Below are 22027 nucleotides of genomic sequence, written 5' to 3' on the forward strand. Positions count from 1 at the left end.
GCAGTCTGAAAATTCATTGCTCAAAACCAATGATGGACAACAAGTAACAGCTCCATGGACTACACATTGCCCCTTCCAGACTGAGAGTGATCATAGATGAATTCCCTTGAAACTCAAGTATATGCTAATACGTATGCTGTAATACAGGTTTACTTACTATTGACATGAGTGTTAATACATAATGCTGTAAGTTTCGTCCATGGTGCTGAACCATTCTGGTGTCAACTGTGACCATCACCTCAACATATCTTGGATAGGAAAGAAAACGTTTTTTCCGGGAATGTGGATTGTTTCTATCATTTGCTACAGACAGATTTTTGGAAGCATATTCTAAAACTGTGTTCTCTTGTAGAACATTTATATCGTTAATTAAGCTGCTCTCATATGGAAATGGTAAAGTGCTTTTCTTCGGCTCTTCTGCAAAATGAAAAGAAAAATTACTATTGCACATGTAACGGACAAGTTGAGCATCCTAATATTAAATATATATTTTTTTTCACATTTAGGTTTCAATTCCAAGCATGCTTTCCTGGAAGTAAGTGCCATTGACATAAATTGTAAAAAATGTGTTGAATGTGGGATTAGTTTGCATCTTGAGTGGGAAAAGAAAGCGAAAGTTATTTTACATGAGTATATAGCAATAATCATTTTAAGATGAGATTCAAGGTCATTTTAGAAAAAAGGAAAAAATATTTATGTTACAATTTCTGTTATTCTTTAGGAGTAACATGACAACATTTTCATCATTTTTATGCAAACTACAATACTGAATAGCATCTATGGAAAAACAGGAAAAAAGTTATTTTTTTCCCTCTCTAGCCAAACTCTGGTTGTAACCATGGAAATACAAATGTGCGTCACTTAACGTTCTCCGGTCCCCATTGCTATGCAATTAGGTTATTAAGTGAACATTCAGTCCAATCTATTGCCTTTGTTGTGTAAACAGACATTCCCTGCCAGACACTAGCTGGCTGCACAGGCTATTGGAGTTAAATTGCCTCTTTGCATTAAGAGCCTCTCTGTTGTGTAAACAGGCACTCTGCTGCAGACTATGGACGACTCGATTGCCTCATTAAGAGCACCTTTATTGTGCTTTGACCACCTTCATACCTGCCGTCTGTTGTTAAGTGAATGGTTGTTAAGCGGCGCATGCCTGTACTAAGATTCTCAAGTAGGCAACTTGGGTTACAATCCTATGCACACCTACCTGAGAGTAATCACCATTCGAATTAATTGTACCTTCTTCTCAGTAGATATGCATAGGATTGTGCTGTTAGCTGTGGATTAGCTAATTCAAGTACAAAATTTAGGTCTGCAGCATTTGGGCAACATGAACTCTTTCTGATGGTCAATAATTGCAACTACTAGGGGTGCCCCAGTATTCACAAGGGATGCATTCTTAACCCCCCCCCCCCCCCGCAGATACCAGAAACCACGGTTATGGGGAAATTCCCCCAACTGTGTGCACATGACAATTTAGTACTTTCAACTTCTTTGAGTTTTTTCAAGCATTCCTGCAGCTAGAATACTTGAAAAAACTTCCTGTTGACCTCTTGTTGACCAGGAGGCAGCTTGAAAAGCGCTGTAAGCTTACAGCACTCTGTTTAGGTAAGAAACTCACCATGCAGTAAGCTTTTAAAGTATTAAATGGTCATGCGGGGGGGGGGTCCCTGTATCCATGGATAAGTGGAACCACGGATATGGGGGCTCCCTGCACCTCGTGGCCCCCTACGATCATGGCCAATGATTCCAAATTTTGAGAAAGAGATAAAATATAATTTGGATCAGCTTTCCTTATATCCTTGATCCCATCCCAAAGATGTGATCTTGAATACCAACAAAAATGATATTGTAGTATTGGTAGCCTAGCTGAGAGGTTTCCTACAGCTCTCCACCTTTCAACAGATCTGAAACTTGGCATGTGCTACACAACATACACTCAATAAGAACAAAAGTGTTATTCTAGTACCCACTGTTTAGACATCTCCTCCTTGTGTTACAGAAATCCAGGCACCATATGGCAACACCTGCATGTGGAGACAGCACCCCTTCACAGGCCTCCTCATTGTTGGCTATTATCCAACAACTAGTGTGTGTCTTCAAGTGTGAAATGCATATGGAATATTTTTTTCCCATCACCTTCCTTTTCTCCTGGTTTCAAATTCCTCCCTCTCCTTTTCAGTGTTTGTTTGGTTTTTCATTCTTCTGTATGGATTCCGGCCTGTCACATCACTTCGCTGCCATATTTTTTCACCTCAGCCTCCCAAACTGGTCTACGGCTCAGTGTTTCCCTCACAGAGTCTCAAATGGTTTCAGACAGTCAGCGGTCATTTTTAGTTCCGCTGTCACTTTCAGTGATAACCAACTGCCAATTTCTCCCACCCTCTTGCTTTGATTACTGTATTTTGACTGTTTTTCACATTATCTTCCTGCAGAATAGTTTCAGGGCCCAATCCAGAGCCCCGCGCACCAACTCACTGTCAGTGCGCAAATGTGCCATAAGGCATATTTGCAAGCCCTTACCAAAGGCCCAGCACCAGAGCTAGCCCAGCACAAGCCTGCATTGGGCCAGCTCTGGCGCTGGGCCTGCATTCTGCTGCCTCATGGTCAACCAGACCACCTGGCAGTGGAGAGGTGAGTGGGGGAGACGGCACAGAGGAGGCATTCTGAGGCAAGGGAAGGTGGGCAGAGGGCGGAGGGCGGGGAGGAGGCATGGTGGGGGGAGGGAGCAGGACTGGTGGAGCTCGGCTCCACCGAATCCTGAGCCCCATGGGACCAAATGGTCCAACACAGGACTCTGATTCTGCTGCAGCTCCAGAGCTGCTGTACAATCAAGTAGCCTCATTGCAGGGCTCCTTCCCTTACCCAGGGGAAGGGGACAAAAGTCCCCTTTCCCCGAGGAGCTGCTGGTGGCTGCCTGGTTGCACGATGGATACCGCAGCAACCATTTTGGTGCCGCAGCAGCCCTGTGCTCCAGGAAGCTCAGAATTGGGCTGCCCCTCATGTAAAACTCTCATGCTGAAAGTGGTTTCTTCTTTTTATTTATGCAGGTGTAATTCTGCTGCATGACTGAGAAGTCTCCCAAATATTTTTTTCAAAAAAAACCACCCCCAACTAGTCTCAACTGCCCTAATGGTTGGCACGGCACTGCCAAGATTGCTCTCAGAGAGAAGAAATGATTCTAATTTCTCAATATGGTGCAAAATAATGAAATTTGATAGTCCAACGTTCATACTTGCATTCATTTACAAAGAACACTGGATTTTTCTGTTCCAATCAGTTTTGTGTGTTGTGAAAAACTAGGGCAAGCAGCATGGCTGACACTTACAGGACACTTACTGAAGTTATTAGCCAGAACTCTTGTTAATTGCAGGGCCACTAGAATACTGAGTGCCAAGTGGTGACATCATCTGAGCCTTCCTCTCCCATACTCTGGTAAGCTGAGAGATTGATCACGGAGCACTTAGCAGCCCTGTCAAGGCTGTGTTTCTGGGGGATGAATCACACAGTAGTCACAACAGCAGCAACATTGACAGTGGGCCAAACCAATAGGAAAGGCCAGTTTATTTCCAAATAACAGTAGGCATTGCTCCACCATCTCCAGGAAGAGATAACTGGGAGCTAGCAATTCTTGAGGTCTCCCTACAGTGGCTTCAGATAAACTGGATGCCACAACTGGTAGGCTTAATCCTGGGGTCCTACTTGTGTCATACATATAGTCCCAACTTTCCTAAGGCAGCACAGACCTCCTCATACCTACCTGAAGCTCTAATTAGAACCTACATTTTTACCTACTTCACAACTTTAAAAAGAGCAGAAAATGCATGAATGTTGTAAAAGTAGTATCAACATGCACTGGCCACAAAAGCCCTATTTTGCTCCTTTGCTTTTCCATGGAGAAGGCTAAAGCAAGCTTGCAAAGCAAAGTGTTCCTGGGACCAAAATCCATGCTTTGTTTTTTTGATATGAACGCATTCAGTCCAAAGAACTTATAGCTATGCTGACGGCAAACACTGGGGGGCACTAAAGTGTAAAGGATTGGAGTGATATGGGGTGATGGAGTAACATCTAAGATGGAATGGGAAGAGCCTTTGAGATTATTGAGTTTTATCATTAAACCACTTCTATGAAGTCCGAGCTAGAATATTCACAAAGAAGAAGCAACTTCCAAAGACCTCATCTGGTTAGACACATAATCTTCTAAAGATTGCAGCTCAAGCATGTCTGATAGTCATGACTGCACTAGCACTTCATGGAGAAAAGTCAGACTCCTTTTTGGCTCTCTGATTGTATGCAGGAAAACATACAATTCTGGGCCAAGAAACATACAGACACGGCATATCTGTCTCCAAGCCACCCTACCCACCTTCTATACCTCTCTGCTCTGAGATCTTTGGTCCTTCCTTCCAACCACTCTGCACCATCCTTTTCCTCCTTTGCCCCATTCAGCCGTGCTTCATCATCCTCTCTTTTCCTCTCTCCTCCCTTCCTGAACCTTTTTCTTCTCCTTTTTCATAAGAACATAAGAACAGCCCCACTGGATCAGGCCATAGGCCCATCTAGTCCAGCTTCCTGTATCTCACAGCGGCCCACCAAATGCCCCAGGGAGCACACCAGATAACAAGAGACCTCATCCTGGTGCCCTCCCTTGCATCTGGCATTCGGACATAACCAATTTCTAAAATCAGGAGGTTGCGCATACACATCATGGCTTGTACCCCGTAATGGATTTTTCCTCCAGAAACTTGTACAATCCCCTTTTAAAGGTGTCTAGGCTAGATGCCAGCACCACATCCTGTGGCAAGGAGTTCCACAGACCAACCACACGCTGAGTAAAGAAATATTCTCTTGTCTGTCCTAACCCGCCCAACACTCAATTTTAGTGGATGTCCCCTGGTTCTGGTATTATGTGAGAGTGTAAAAAGCATCTCCCTATCCACTCTGTCTATCCCCTGCATAATTTTGTATGTCTCAATCATGTCCCCCCTCAGGCGTCTCTTTTCTAGGCTGAAGAGGCCCAAACGCCATAGCCTTTCCTCATAAGGAAGGTGCCCCAGCCCCGTAATCATCTTAGTCGCTCTCTTTTGCACCTTTTCCATTTCCACTACGTCTTTTTTGAGATGCGGCGACCAGAACTGGACACAATACTCCAGGTGTGGCCTTATTGTGTGGCCTTTCAAGTTCCCACATCTATATAAAGGAGGAATCTGCCTATTTACATCTTCCAATTAATTTCCAAATTCAGCAATCACCCTATGTATCTTGATTCTGCGCTGAGTCTCTGCTTGGTACTATCCATACAAGCTTTGTTCTTTGACACTATAGGATACTACATATAGCAAAAGCCCAGCTCTAGACCAATTACAGCAGCAGCATACCAATGACTTTTCTTTACCACCACTAAAAAACGCAAGAAGGAAGCTAAGATGGAACCCCTAAGGAAGAACCTTCAACCTGAAAGAGAGATTTGCCAGACCTCTGAATACTCAGGCCAGAGCTGCATTTTATGAATCCATCAACAACATCTCTCAGATGACAGCACCAGAAGACCAAGTCACATCAGCACAGACCTGGAATTCAGTAATCACTTGTAAATCACTGGAGCAGAGCTGCCCACAAAATGAATAAATACCAGGCAATATTCATTCAAGAGAACATAAGTACAACTTGATAAAGATACTAACATCAGTATGAAACAATACCAAGAAACTATGGGTGCTAAATAATTATCTGGTTCAAATACTGAAAACAAAATGTTTGTATATCACTTGGCTGTACCTGCAATTTCACAAGGCTTATAAGAATGCTGAAAAGAATCTCTCTTTAAATCTTCATGTCTGTATATAAGATGCGGTTTGTTATGATCATCTTCATGTTCACCTTCTTCCGCCGTCATCACAGGTTCTAAAAAGTACGAACCATCATGAGATCTAAATGTACCCATCTAAAAACAAAGGAGAGGGAATCAATGCATTGGAAAAAGTGAGAAAAGCCTCAAAGCCCCAAAACAGACAGACAACTGGAGTCTTACAGTGAGATAAAATCTTGGGAAAAATGCAAATCATTCATGCAGCTTTTACATAAACAGTGGTCTCTAAGGATACAATCCTATACAAACTTACCTGTGAGTAAGTGCCAATGAATTCCATTAAGATTATTTTTCAGTAGACATACATAAGGCTTGAGTCGTTGGGCTTACAGCCAGATTTCAACCATATTGGTGACAATGAAGTATTTAGACTTGAAGCTGGATACAAGACAGTTATGGGAAATAACCGTTCCCAGACACCCCACGGATACCAAAATCCATGGATAATTAAATCCAGGCACAAAAAAACCTCCAAACATGACCAGAGAACAGATCCATTCGCATTCATAGGGTTCAGATTGGGTGACCCACTTTGAGTCAAATCCATGGATGACAACTCCTGTCCTGTATTTCTTTAGAATTAATTTTTTCCTGTATTTTTCAGAAGCGGAACAAAGCAGCAGTACCATGTATCCTAGTGCATCAGTTCTCAAACCCTCAGAGAGATTGAGAACTGAGGTAAGTTGTTGTGGGGGATGGATGAAGACTTGCTTTCCAAGATCGTGCCACTGATAGGGACAGGTTGTTTTTTATTTTTTCCCCCCTACAATTACCTCCAGTCAGCGCTGGAGGGTGCAAGGAGCCCTCTGCAGGGTTATCTAAGCCTCCAAATGTCTCAATAAAGTGATCGGAACCCACTTCTTGTTTTTGATCATGAAACCAGAAGTGGGTTCTGATCGCTATTTTGAGACATTTGGAGGCTTGGGGAGCCTGCAGAGGACTCCGCGGGGCTTCCCATACATCTCCAGAGGCCAGCACTGGCTGTAGGTAATTGTACCGGGGGGGGGGGGGAACCCTGTCCCTGGCAGCAGTGCGATCCTGAGAATCGCGTCACTGCCTTTGTCCCTCCCCCCTCTTAAGGGGGCAGAGACAGGGCTTCCCAGGCTGGTGGGACCCACCAGTATGACAGCCCCATCCTATTGGAAATGGGATTAAAACTAACACATTAATGAATAATTGGATGGGGGGATGGGCAGAATGGGAGGCGGATAAGGCCCAGGAGGGGGTGGGATCAACAGCTTCAGTGCAGGCCACATCCTAACCCCCCTCCATGGCCCAAGCAGCCTTACATGGGCTACTCAAATTTGCACCTGCGAAATCACTGGTGCAGTTCCAACTAGCCCCATTAGTAGGCTGGGGTTCAACATGGGATAAGGGGAAAAATATCCCCTTACCCCTGAGCTCACATCTAGCTAGCACCTAACCTGAGCTGGATACAGTGCAGATCGGCCTGACTGTTCCATCACGTTAGGGTTGCGCTCTTAAAGATATAATGCACACAATCAAGAATGCACATCCTGGAGAAATAAATACTAAATTGTCAGTATTATACATAAAAAGTCAAAGTGAAAATCTACATTTTTGTTTAACATGAACAGTCTTTGTAACTATGCCAGAGTTTTACTCAAAAACACAAAATTCATTTCCGAGAATGAGATCTTTGCCTACATTTAAATCCTAGATATGAAAACCAGATCCTACAATCATTTACTTCTAAAAGTAATCCTGTTCCGTCAAGCCATGTGCTCTTGGTGTCAGCTGCATAAGGAGAAGCAATTACTATTCTGAATGCATGGACTTCATATGTACGTTAGGCTACAGCTATTCACACCACTGCAATTCCATTGCAGGCTAAGGGTTGATTCACACAACCCTTTCAGGCTGTGACAACTGCAATGAAATTAAAGCAAAATATCCAATTTTAAAAGGGGCACTATGTCAACACTGTATGAATGAAACACATTTTGTATTCACCCACATTTAATAACTGGTTGATAATATCTTCCAGAGGGACAGCTGCATCCATCTGCTGAAGCAAAAACAACAAAGGATCAAACTACACATTACGCAGAATTTGTAAACTGACTTGATTTGTTTTTTGTTTTGTTTTAAAACAGGAAGGGGGGTGCAAAATTTGATGCCAATTGTGCACACATTTTTCTAATTAACAGGATCAGAATCAGGACCATGTTGGAGGAGAAATACTAAAGCCCCTGTACTCCTGCTGCATTTCTGCCCCATTTTGTCCCTTGCCTCACATACCCTATTTGAAAACAAAAGAACAACACACCAGACCAAGTTACATGTTCTTTGCAATGTCTAGTTTGACCCAAAGAGTCTTGTAGAACCTTAAGGACTAACCAATTTCTTCCAGTATAAATGTTCATGGATTTTTGCGGACTGTAATCCACAAAAGCTTACACTAAAATAAATTGGTGAGCCTTTAAGGTGCTTCAAGACTCTGTTGTTTGTGTCAACAATAAATTCTATTTAGAATAAAATACTACTCTTGCATTTGCATATTTAAATGACTTGGACAATCAAGTATTCTTCTACAAGATATCTGTATTCCAAAGGACCAAGCAGGCATGAATTTCTCAAAGTCATCAATGTTGTGGGGAAGCACAGCATGTACATGCATTTAATGGAGTTAAATCAATTACACCCAATCCTATCTCCAGCTGGCTGCAGGACTTAGGGCCGCCAGTGGACCACCCACTGTATTCTGCATGCCGGCAGGGGACCAGGCTGGCTGGGAGATGTAAGAAAAGAAAATCTGTACATACCTTCCCAGCCACTGCTGGGTCCCCTGTGGGCCTCCTGAAAGCTATGCCAGCTCTTTTGCTGGTGTAGCTCTGAGCTTTCTGGTAGTAGGTCAGGCCTGGGACAGGGGTATAGGATTCCATGGACACTGCTGAGATCCGCTCCATCATGCCCCCAATCCACCACCAATGTTACCTCTCTATTGGCAGAAATGTGGGGTGCTATCAGGGGCACATAGACTTCTGGGTTTTGCATCAGTAGCAGTGCTCCACAGACCAGTGGTGGGGAACCTGTAATGGCGGACTTCGCAGTATGCTGACAGACTACACAGACAGGATTGGACCATTAAAGCGCAATTAAACACCTAGTCTCCATCATCATCTGTACTGGCTTTCTATCCTTTGTGGTCACAATTCAAGGGAATCCCATAAACATGTGGTCCTCAAGACTGCTGGCAATATCCATTATAATTTTGCCTTTTAATTCATTATAGTTTTAAGCATATTATTCATGGGATAGCATGAGAAAGCATATTATTCATTATCCCCTGGGGGCTGGGGATAAGAATAGGCCCTCAGTTTGGCTGTACTTGTCTTAAGAGGCGACTAAACAGCCACTGGGTAGATGGGACTCGTCAGCCTGGGAAGGCAGCTCATCAGAGAGAAGGGAAACTCTGATCCCAAACCTCCACTGCCTTGTGGCTACATCCAGTTATGGAAAAGGCTTCAGGAGTCAACCTCGAGGCAAAATCCGGAGCCGGAGTCCCTGAGGCAGTTCATGGCTGAACACAGTCACATTCTGGCAACTCCTGCGACGCCGCTGGAACCAACCGTATTGGCTTCTGCCTTTCCATTGGACCATTTCAGCGACGTGGAGAGGGGGGATTTGCTGCATGGGTAACAGCCTATCCCCCATACCTACTTTACCCAGGCTTTGCGCACTGGAGAGGACACTCTGTTCCAGAACCACCATTCAGAGCGTGACACCATATTCGTCCGAGACTGAAGGATGCCAACATTCATGAGAGCTCCCCCCCCCAGATAATTATGCAAATTATCATTTATTGCAGATCTTTTAAAATAATTTAAAAACCTGCCTGGTGGAATTGTTATAATTTTATACCCTGATGCCACATGTCAATTTGTTATGTATAGCCCATCAGTTTCAAGAATTAGGAAAACCTGTAGTATACAATAGCAATCGCTTCCTACTCATTTATTAATATTGCAAGATTTGTATGAAACAAAATCCAGAAAAGTAGCTATGGCAGGCTGCCATAGGTTTTGGCAGGGTTGGGCCCCCAAGGAAAGATGTAAGTAATTGAAGGATGGCTCTTGGGGAATCACTAGTCACTGTGTAATGAGCCCCAGGTGAAAGCAAGATGGGGCTCATTAGCAACAGCATATCTTGCTAGAGCAGACTTAAGGGGAATAATGGAGAATTTTTTGTGATCTCTGATCAGGATAATTAAACCAAACTATAAAGTCAAATAAAGGTTCATCCAGTTCAGATGCAAATCTGAAGCCAAGAAATGGAAAAGTTATTTATTCAGAGCTCATATGGTTTGTAGAGATTATAAAGATATGCACCAATGAGTGCACATTATCACTCTGAAAAGTCCTATCGTCACAATTAATGGCCCAATCCTACCCCCCCCCCCCCGGAGGGGAGGAATGACGCAGACACGCCAGAATGGCTTGTGTTGCATCCTACGGTTGGGGCAGGCAGTTGCAGAGATCTCCTCTGGGTGAGGGAACAAATGTTCCCTTATCTTGGGGAAAGCTTCAATGGCATAGATGGGTCTACTCAGACCTGTGCTAGAAAAATCACTGGTGCGGGTCCATGTGGACATGGGCCATGGGATTGGGTCCGGGAAGGGGGCTAGGATTCGGGGGCCATATTGCCGCCAACCCACCCCCCTTCCCCATCCCAACTGTCCTTTCCCCACCCCCACTGTCACCCTATTCCACCTCCCCCCACTTAATCATGACTCCCAGGCATCAGTGGATCTAAGGTGATCCTATGGCATGCAGGAGAAGGCTCTGGTCTTCCCACTGACACTCCAGCAGAGTGTGCCGTCAAATGCTGTTTGGGTGGTTTTTGCTACTTCCATAAAACAGTTAACAAACTTGTTACACCAGTGTTAAAGTCCAATATTGGGCTGTTTTTAGTTTTCAACAGAAACTCTGTCTTACTTGACTTGACATGAATTGAATATAAAATCCTATGTTCATGTTTAACAACAACCAAAAAAAAGCCAACAAAGAGATTATCAACCAAAAGTGTCAGGCACAAAAAAGGCAACTCACATGCACAGCTTAATAACTACAGACTACACAAAGTTTTACAATGGCGCCCTAGTATCTGTATCCTTTCTGGACCACCCCACCAATACAGAATCACCGGATACTGGGGCAATTTTAAAATCCCTTTAAAATTTAGCTTCCTATCTCTCCACAACCAAATCGTGCCACTTTCTGAGCCTCTAGAGTTGTTTTTAGGACTTAAAGACCCACTTCCAGGTTGCACAGAGGTTCCTTTCTCCTCCCACCCTCACTGCAGAATGCAATCCAATGGCATTGGTGGTGAGTGAAATCCACAGATGCTGGACTCACGGATACTGGGGTCCACAACCTGGCTACTAGACTAACATTTGTGTTATAGCCTAGCTAGCTACACCCGAACTCAGAGGGTAGAAGAAAGGTCGACTAAGAGCACAATCCTATTTTTCACCACTGACGCAGCGCGTGCTGCATGCTATGGGATGTGGGGGACCAGACAGTCCAGGAGACATAAATAAAACACTTTTTTACTTTCCTCTCCATAGGCCACCTGGCTTCCAATGGGTTTCCTCAGACCTACGCCAGCTCTTTTGCTGGTGTAAGGACTCTCTTAGTGGTATTTGCAGTTTAAACAAACCAAGATTCTAGAAGCCCATGAACTGAGATTCTAAAGGGGCCAGGAAGGAAGGAGTAGGTGGGCTCAACAGGCTTTGGCTTGCAATCACTCACCCATGATGTAGAATACAAGACTGTTAGATCCAATTATCAACTTTCATTAAAAAAAATAACTTTCATTCACCTTCTTAGGAACAATAAGGTCTTTATGTCCAAAATGAAATGTATCTCTGACAGCTGACACACCTATTATTCCACCATTACCATTTCTCACCTGCCCATGTATCTCTCTACAGGAGACTGTTAACAACTCTACCGCTTTTAAGTTCTTCCTACAATGAAGCAAACAAGTGGATGTTTAATAAGAATCTGTGGTAGTGCTGGTAGTACAGGCATCCCCTGGTATTCATTCCCCCATTCCCCCCAAGGATACCAGAAACTGTGGATAAGGGGGAACCCTATCTCCTAAACATTTGCTTCTCTAGCATTCAGGCTGCCTGCCTGTCTTCCTATAAGTTCGTGTGCTTATAGTGTTTGGTAAAAGAGACATTTTTGCTTAGCGCAACTATAAAGAAGACAAACAAAGGTAATGGACATGGGGAGGCACGGAGAACTGCATAGAACCGGATCTGTGGATACCCGATCCACGGATATGGGGGGACACCTGTACTACAGTCTCTTTAGCTCTTTTCACCTCATCATTTGCAACAATCATACAGAACACTAGTTCCTTCTCCCTAACCCTAAACTGTCCCTAAACTCTGCACAGTAAATGAGGAAAAGACTAACAAAGAGTAGACCTAACCTGTATAGAAGGACTTGCATTTAGGCACAGGCTGCATATATCTAATCCATACATAGCAAAACTCGACCTGCAACAGATGGAGCTTTCCAGAACTGAGGTAATATTTGGCCATAAAGGTGTTCTTTCTAATTACAGTCGGGTGATCCATTAAAAACCTTGGATCTGTCAAGATCAGCACTACTTTCCAAGAAGCCAAGACTGCTGTTTCCATCACCTTCATGTCGAGAGGCAAAGGTCTCTTTTTTCACACAGAGTTTAATTTGAACTGAAGTCTTACTTCACTTTAAAATAGAGGTGTGCACTGCTATACTAAAACTTCTCTGCTCAATGACATCTTCCTGCATTTCTTAACAGACCTGGATAATGACTAACAGCCCAATCCTGAGCTGTCATTGTGCCAGGACTGCCGCGGCGCCAAAACACCTGCCGCGGCATCCTATGAACAACAGAGCAGCTGCCATTCCTCAAGGCAAGTAGCCCCACAAAGGGGCTACTCAATTCTGTGGCAGCCCTTGGGCTGCTGTAGAATCAAGAGCCTCATGTTGGGCCTCACGGCCCGACACAGAGGCTCTGGATGTGGTGGAACAGAACACTGGTTCTGCCTCCCTCCCGCCCTGCTCTTTCCCCCCCGGTATGCCTTCTCCCCGTCCTCTCTCCACCTCAGAATGCATCCTCCCTGCCTCCCCCCCCACGCCCCCACTCACCTCTTCACTGCCCACCAGTTCATGCAATCACTGAGCGGCGGAGCACCAACAATCCACTGGCACTAGCACAGCACCGATTAGCCCTGAGCTACTTCTGGCACTGGGCTGGTGTTGAGGGCCATGAACGTGCTTTATGGCAACGTTTGCGACACCACCGGCAGAGTGCTGGCAGTAAGAGCTCAGGATTGGGCTCTAAATTACACAACAAATAATATTTTACCTCATGATTTTCTGCCTGGACTATGTTTGAGTTTTCCACCTGCAGCCAGTGAAATCCTCAGCAGATCTGGTTGCCCATGTTTGCAGGGGGTTAAACTGGTCAGTGATGTGAAAGCAAAATAAAAATATGTAACTTAGAAAATGTAGTTAATGTCCCTAGAATAATTTCTACAATATGTCTGCCTGCACTGCCTTGCCTTGGCCTAGTTTCAGACAACGCTAAACCATAGTTTAGCGCGCATGAATTAGCTGAAAAGAGCACAGGTTCCCCTGTTGCTTCTCCTCCTCTCTTGCCCATAAAATGAACAATGTTGCATTCACTGAGAACAAATTACAGTTCTGTGTCACGTATCAAGTCAAAGATCCATAGTTTGTTAACTAACAGCCAAACAGTGCTCTGAACCGGCATACGCCCCTTGCGTTGGCTTCCGAATGTTGCTGTAAGACATGTTTGCGCTGACTCAGGAGTTGACTGAGCAGGAACCAGGGTCCACACTGGTTCGCAAAGGCCAGATCCAGCACCCGTGAAACCCAGATGGGGTAGGTTTGCGCCAGCTGGTACAGCCTGGTGCAGGGGGTAAGAGAGGGTGGTGGGATGGTGGAATGGAAGTGGGGAGGGGGTATTCTGGGGTGAGGTAGGGTGGAACAGGAGGTGGATCAGGCCTGGAAAGGGAGATAGGATTGGCCACAGCAATGCAGGCTGAATCCAAACCCCCCTGGCCTGAGCAGCCTTACATAGGCTACTCAGATTTGTGCCAGCAAATCAGCTGGTGCAGATCTGAGTAGCCCCATAGGGATGGCTGGGGTGTGACTCTGGGCAAGGGGAGAAGTATCCCTTTACCCCAAGGTGAACCTCCGGCTTGCACTTAATCTGCACCAGATACAGCGCAGGCCACTGTGACTGCCTGTTCTAGAGTAGATTAGGATTGGACTGTTTGCAAACTGGGATGTAGTGGAGCCAGTAAAGTCTCTGCTGCCTCCTAAGGGCCAAATCCTATCCAGCTTTCCAATGCTGGTGCAGCCATGCCAATGGGGCATGCACTGCATCCTGTGGTGGGGGGCAGTCATGGAGGCCTCTTCCAGGTAAGGGAATGTTTGTTCCCTTTCCTCGGGGTGCATTGCTGCTGCACTGGCACTGGAAAGTTGGATAGGATTGGGCCCTAAGAGACTGCTTAAAACACATTATGAGATGTTCTGCTGAAGTAAAAAGTAGTCTTCAACTAACCTTCTGTTCAAATTTCTGATTTGCAGGAGGGTAACATACATGTTCTGAGCACATTTTAAAATGTCACCTGTCATCTTCCTGTAGGCTTTATTTCTAAGTCCCATTTTATTCTTCCTCCAGCAGCTACCACGTTGATGTTGAATTTGATGCAGTTCCCCACAAATATGCAAAATTGGATGACATAATTGTCACCACATGGTTCAAGGCAGCTTCCTAATACTTCATTTGCTTTTTATTTATAGGGAGCAGCAATGGAAGAAACTGATCTCTCATGTATCAGGATTTGACACTGGGCGAGGAAAGATTTTTCCTTTTGCTTCTTAGGTGTTTAAAAAGGAAATTATGTAAGTTTTCTTTTGTAATATAGTAATAGTAACAGTATTTATATACCACTTTATTTAAGGCTTTATAGTAAGCCTTATTACAGATGAGGAAGATTTTTCCACCCAAGCTCAATGAAAGATCATGCTACTTAACAATTACAGACAGTGGCGCAGCTAATGATCGTGTAGCCCAGTGCCAAGCTCAGAATGTTGCCCCGGAAATGATGTCACAACCAGAAGTGACATCACGCCTGGGCTTTTTCAAAAGTGAAAAGGCATCTGTTATCTGGGGTCAAAGAAGATTTGTAGCCTCCCCCCAGACAAAATAAAATTAGGTAAATAAATAAAAAGTGTGCCCCTGATAGGTTCAAGACACTGTATTGGGGTGAAGAAGGATGGTTATTCTTCTCTTGCTAAATATAAGAAGGGCACCTCTTGGACAACAATCAATTTCATAGGTCAGTTGTGAGTTAAGAAAATCACTTTTTGTTCTATAAGACAATTGTGTTTTCATTTTCTGGTTAATTAGCCATAACTTTTGATAGAATACAGATGTTCCAATGGGGTTTGTTTCATTGCATTCTACATCAAATTACCTTTCCAATTATATATAACATGATGGTATTAATCATATATACCAAGATTTTCACAATTTTGGTCACTAGTGTCAAGCTCAGCTTGTTGCTACCCTAAAGCTTGATGCCCAGCCCAATTGCTACCTCCTACACCCCCTTAGCTACGCCACTGACCACAGATTTTACCATTTATATTTTGAGATAATTTACACTGCAGGAAACAATGGGTTGGTTCAGACATAGTGCCAAGACATAGGTCAATGCTATGAGAATGAGCCCTATGTACTCTTTCATTCCTTGCATGTTTCCTGCAGTTCAGTTAAACCCATTTTTGCCCAGCCCACAGGTGTACATGTTTGATCCAACATATTTGTTGCATATATGCAACATTGGTAGAAGTAGTTTTAACGTAGACAATTCATAGTTTGCCTCATTTACATTGGTCCTGGTCTGTCCCTAAATCACAAAAGAGAAATCATAGCATGCATTAAGTCAGAGGTCTTCAACAGGGGACCTGGGAGCCAAAAGTGGGTTGCAACTCAACACCAGATGGATTGCAGCAGTGCTGCTACGGCCATTTAATGTTGAGGTTCAGGATCAGCTCTACCCCTTAATTACTGAGTTTTGCCAGTAAGTGGGTCTTTGAAAGTGGGCCGCATGTTACAGGTTCGGTTTGAGGTCAGTTCCAGCTCTTGATGAGGTGAAAACTTGCAGGAGGAAGGAGGAAGGGGGAGGATGGAGTGTTCTTGTTCAAGTAGGCTTGTTCATCAGTGTCAAACCATGGTTTGGCATTACATCTGAACCAAGACAGTGTCATAACAGTGACAATCCTAAATTTGAACAGAACTGAAATAAATGTTATACTTTCTCATAATGGTGTGAAATGAAAACAGAATGCAAAAGGGTCTATGAAAAACAATAAAATACAAATGGGTACTCAAGAGGAACTTGCAGGGGGAGATTGAGGAAAGAGAACAGGGAGGTCTGAAGTCTTATACTTCAGTTTTAAGGCCTTATAAGGGCCTAAAATGTCACTTCCAGTTTCCTCCCCCAAAATCAGAAATAACTTTCTAAGGTCTCCCAAAGGCATCCAAAGTCCTGTGGAGGCCATGCAGATCCTTCACAGGTCTCAGAACACCCTTCAGAGGCAATGGGAGCACAGCTTCTGTTGCCTCCAGAGGGTCCATGTTGGGCTGACCACATAGGTTTGGGACCCTCAGATGATCAAATTTATGGATCCCAAATCTGCAGGTAACAGAGGCCCCCTGTATATTGAAGCACAGGTGTCACAGCACTAGCAAAAACTAATTCAAATTATCACGGACACAAGAATACCCTAATAGTAACTATCAGTCCAATCCCATGGTTAGGGATCTTTTGTTGTTGTTAAAAACACATAAAAGTACTAAACACCACCTTTTTGATGTTAAAATATCTTAATAAAAACACATAACACTGCTTTTTGGAGTTTTAAGATATTTTCCAGAAATTAAAATAGATTACTGCACCAGTTAGAAATAATACTGACACTGTCATTCTATCACCTACCTAGCGCATTTTTAAAGTGATTATAATTTATTAAAATGCATCCTTGAAATAAAAACACATAATACCTATTTTAATCAAGAAATTTTGAAAAAAAAACCACACCAAAAAAAACCACATCCCTATCTATGAGCTTTGAGCACTAGCAGAACACACATTTTTCCAGTGCCTGCTGCTGAACAAAAAGCTCCTTCCACCTACTCAGGTGAGTAGCTGAGTAGCTTTGGCATGATGATGGGAAGGCCAGAGCCTTCCTGTATGCTTTCCAGGGCTCCAGCAGCCTGTCAAAGAAGATGCAGGGTCAAGGGAGGATGGAACAGGGAGAGAAGGGGTGAAACTGGGAGAGGGAAGGAACCAGCAGTGGGGAGACTGCGGGAGGGGGTGGCAGTGATGCCACCTGCCATCTGGCAGTGATGGCATGCACTGGATCCCCTCTGGCAGCAGTCTCCCCACCCCACCCTCTCTGTAGGCTTGACCTAGCAAAATTGCTAGCTTAGGTCCAAGGAGACCCACTGCAAGGGGGGAGGCTTGAAGAGGGGAAAGCAGATTTAAATCCCCCCTCCTGGTACGTGCCCCACTTTGGATACAGCACATCTGTTTTATGGTATGACTGCACCAGTTAGGGGGATCTAGGATTGGGCTGTTAGATATATAGTAATTTAAGTCAACTGACATTCCATCACAATCAACCAAACTACATTGTTCAAAACCAAAATGCTTGCTTAAGTAGCAATATAACTCCATCTCCTGGTATAATTATTTTATATCTGAAGAAGGGCACATCAACGTAAGAGTTACATAATTGAGTATTTTCCTTTCAAGCTTCCAACAACCAAACATTCAGAGAAATCAGCTATCCTTAATGCAGGAGAAATCTCAAACAAGCTTGCATCCAAACAACTTCAAATCACTTATCCTGCTGACATTAGAAAAGTACACCTGGACATAAATCACAGCTGAAAATATGAAACACAGTCTGAAATTCAGAAGATCTGACGGTTCCTCCTTTACTCAAAACTTCCTGAAACAGATGATTAATCCATGTTTTTGACCCAGTTCCCCATTTATAAACTCGGGAACTGAACAGAGTCCAGTCTCAGAACAGCATCATCTGAGCCACTGGCCTGTAGCAAGTGCTTCAACTCTACAATCTTACCTACTGTACATATTTGGACAAGCATGTGGTATTTGGATGTGAAAGATTCTGGTTCAAGTTCAGTGTTTGCCTAGTCTTAACAATCTTTTACAAACGATACTTCCACCCTCAATTCCCCATCTATGCAAGTGCAAATAACATAACTTTGCAATTGGTCACTGACCAGGGTTGGGTAGCAATTGTTTCCCAGTGCCCAGGATTGATTCAACCTGAAATAAAGCGTCCTGCCATGTATATTTCTTGCATTGTTCTCTCTGTCTATATCACAGAGTAACAAGAGTAACAAGATGGCACCAAGCAACTGGGCAAGATGCGTGGCTCTTTCGGCAAGGAAAGGTGCTCAAAGGTAACCACTTGACTTGAACCCAGAAGTGAAAAGCATTAAAGGCTTCTGTCTTCAAGCTTCTCTGCTATACGGAGCCTCCCAAGATCCAAGGAAAAGTGCAAGTAGTAGTAAAATTATTATTATTATTATACCGCTTTTCAACAAAGTTCACAAAGCGGTTTACAGAGAAAAATCAAGTAACTAATGGCTCCCTGTCCCAAAAGGGCTCACAATCTAAAAGATGCAAAACACCAGCAGACAGCCACTAGAAAAGACACTGCTGGGGTGAAAGGAGAAAACGGAGCTAGGAAAGGGGGGGGGATTGTGAAAAGGGCAATGAGTGGATTGCAAACCCTCTCAGTCTTTATTTGCATGGCCAAAAGACTACTGATGTGCTTCAGAGGGTTGTTTAAGCCATTTCTGCCCAACATTGCATATATGCAACAGCGATCAAATGTGTACACTTGTGGGCTGGGCCAAAATGGGTTAAGGAGGATAAAAATAGTTAAGCATTTAAAAAAGTTGAATTGAGTAATTTGAATAAAGTGGAATAAAGTAAAAATTATTTAAATAAATTCTGTCACTGAAATACTGTATCTTCTCAATAGTCAGTGGGGAAGGCGTTGGGGAAATCACCAGTTCTTTAACAAGTCGAACCTGCCATAGCTTTACAGGCAAAAAGAGACCTGAACAAAAAAAGGTAACAAACACTAAAATATCATGCTTACCAAGCCACCACAGAGACTGAAGACTGCTGTGTGTGTTTCACGCGCGTTGACATGCCCACGGTAGAAGCAGTGGTGCAAATCAGAGGGGAGATGGTTTTTGGTGGCACCGACATGCTCCTCAAAATAGTGAGGAGCAATGAAGCTGTTGTCAGCACTCAAATTCAGCTGGAAAATTTGCCCGTAGGCACTGAGGCGGTAATGAGTCCTGAAAGGGAGAGATCCCGCGAGTGCTTCCATACTCCTTTTTCTCCTTTTGAAGTGGTGAGTGTGTGGAAATGCTTCTCCAAATTCATTTAGTCGTGTAGGTGTTACTATTTCGTACGAGGACAGATGCTTCACCATATTCTCTGCAACAAAACAGCAAAAAGACTTTTAAAAACATCAGAAGCACCTGATAAAGGCTATGATGAATACAGTGGTGTTCCTCTAGGTTTTGCCTATTTTTCCTTTTTTTCTGGACACTTCTAATGCCCCAGAAGCTACTGTGCAGGTTCAGCTTTCTTAGAACTGCTAGTAAATCCTTCTGAAGCATTCTGGAAACTCCATTATTTACCAACCACATGAATTAGTGGATTGAAAAAATCTTTGCCTCTCCAGGGGTAGCTATTCGGCCTACCACTAGGTCTGCCCTGCCAATTGGTCAACAAACCGGTCTTTCCAGTTAAAAGGGGTGAGATGGACAAGTCAGGTGGGTTCCACTCCTCCAGACAGGTGACTTGATAACATCATCAAACCTAGATTTTTTAAAGACCAAGCACTGAGATGTTTGGGTGTGTTTCGTTCTGCCAGTCTGCTGTGAAGACACCCAGGGTTGGAACACAGAAGGCATCTTCTGACAGCATACAGGTTCAGCATACTTATCCATGGATTTTCCAACCGTGGATCTGGCTCAACACAAGTCCCCCAGACCTGGCCCAATCTGAATTCTTTGAAGACAACTGGAGCTCTGCTTTGGTCACCTCTAGAGGGCTTTCTGAAGCCCAGAGTCCATGCTATCCACCCGTTGCTTCTGTGGGCTTCAGAATGGCTGTTTCAGGCCAAAAAGTGTCACTTCCAGTTTTCATGACAGATTATCTTTCTAAAAAGTGGGTCCCAGTGCTAAAAGCTTGAGAACCACTGGTTTACTCAATTTGTATCCCTCTTTTCTCCCCAAAGGGTACCCTCTCTGCACAACGGCTTCCAGGTAGTGTGTCCAGTTTAGTCCCATCCCCATCAGTGATGCACTGATGAAACTCTACCCCTGCCCTCCCCTTGATCAGCTGGTCTGCAGAGTTCCAAGGTGGCAATCACAGGAAGGATCTCTCCCCTTGTTCAGTGTTTGTTGCTGCAGTCAAACAGTGATCCCACCAGCAGTGAGGGATTGGTCTTCATCAGTACATCATAAGTGGAGGTGAAGCTAAGTCAGGGCACTATGAGGAAACCCTCAGGTATACAGGTAGATGTGGCAGTTAACTTCTGAATAGGGTTTGTGTATCCCACAAATCATGCACTCATATGCACACTAACACTCTGGGTTACAATGCCCTGGTCCTAATGGAATGAGCCACCTGCTACCCTGAAGTTGTTCCCTTTGGACTATGCAGATGGCCGGAGTGACCTGTACCTTCACTCACTTTTTTCACAATTTGTCACAGAAAATTTTGACAGACTAGGGCAAACTATTCATCTTAATTCTGTTACAGCAGCTGTGTCACTCCCCAGGGGTCTCACAGCAGCTCACTTCCATCTACCACCCTCAGGCAGTTGGGTTGGTGGAATGTTTTAAATAGACATTGAAAACCATGATCTGGAAACTGGCAAGTGACCACCCAGCACAGAGAGACTTGTACCTAGGTTAGAACAACCATTTTCAACCACTGTGCAGTGGTACATTGGTGTGCCACAAATGGTCCGCAGGTGTGTCGCAGAAATTTGAAGGAGGGTCATGTATTAGTAGGGTCACTGGGAGATGTGAGGCCCCCCCCCCCACTGCCAGTGTGTTGTGCCTTGTCAACTGCCAAAACACTTATGGTGTGCCTTGACAAATTTAGTGCCTTCTCAGTGCCATGTGATGAAAAAGGTTGACAATAGCTGATCCAGAAGCTATCTTTTTTGCAGTCCAGGAGATGCCTCAAGCATCAAAGGGGGGTGCATCCACTGAACCTGTCTGGGTGAGAACGAACCAGCGGGACCAACCTGTGATTACCTGCATTGCACAGAACCCAGCACCAGTACAGCTGAAGTGAGGCACGCTGGGGTGAGGGCACCTCAGGTGGGGGAGGGAAGGGAGTGCGAGAGGCAGAGCATCCTCTGAATCAGGGAAGTAGATGAAAGGGACAGATCAAGTCTAGGAGATGGCTGTATATAAACTTGCAGTGATGGCCTATGAGGAAGCTCAAGTGCAGGGAGGCCATGCTACTAGGTACCTGTGCCTGTGACACTTTGGCAGAGCCCAGAGAAGGGTTGAGGGTGATGTAAATCCCTCTCCCAGCTGCGCCTGAAGCCCATAAGAGCACTGCTGGCCCTGGCAGGGGACAAGCCTTCTAAGACCCACCCTCAGGTCCCTGTTGTGCCCACTCCCTGCAATTAGCCGCAGGGGTAGATCCCCCCCTGCTGCAGTGGTGTCACCAACCTTGGATCCTGCCAGGAGGCAGGTGAGGCCTTATGGTTGTTTGACCAACTGCCCGGGCTGCTGGGGGCCACCCAGGCTGTCAGCGCATTTGGTGACATTAGAGCCAACTCACCCCAGTGTGCCTGGGAACCTGGAACATCCTGGATTTGCTGCTCAGTTGCTATGGCACACCAGTTTTGCTCTGTTATTCCCCCCCCCCTGCAAAGGGAAGGGGCCCCTTGCACTCTGTGGCAAGGCTCCCTTCAAAACTTAGTGCTTTGCACCCCCTCTAGCTATGCCACT

The 22027-nt window shown here is 44.5% G+C and overlaps 1 protein-coding gene across 3 annotated transcripts in view; it reads right to left on the reverse strand.

Annotated features, from left to right (window-relative positions):
* Positions 1–22027, reverse strand: part of ADAMTS20 (ADAM metallopeptidase with thrombospondin type 1 motif 20) — a 98216-nt gene that overhangs the window by 75371 nt on the left and 818 nt on the right. For all 3 annotated transcript variants that reach the window (XM_066633250.1, XM_066633248.1, XM_066633249.1), the window contains exons 2-4: positions 19135–19481; positions 5779–5944; positions 158–417 (exon numbers count right to left, since the gene is read on the reverse strand). In XM_066633250.1, coding sequence (XP_066489347.1) covers positions 158–417; positions 5779–5944; positions 19135–19476 — 768 coding nt within the window. In that variant the 5' untranslated portion in view covers positions 19477–19481. The remainder of the gene's footprint in view (positions 1–157; positions 418–5778; positions 5945–19134; positions 19482–22027) is intronic.

This window comes from Tiliqua scincoides, chromosome 7 (assembly GCF_035046505.1).
Source record: "Tiliqua scincoides isolate rTilSci1 chromosome 7, rTilSci1.hap2, whole genome shotgun sequence".
Classification (NCBI taxonomy): domain Eukaryota; kingdom Metazoa; phylum Chordata; class Lepidosauria; order Squamata; family Scincidae; genus Tiliqua; species Tiliqua scincoides.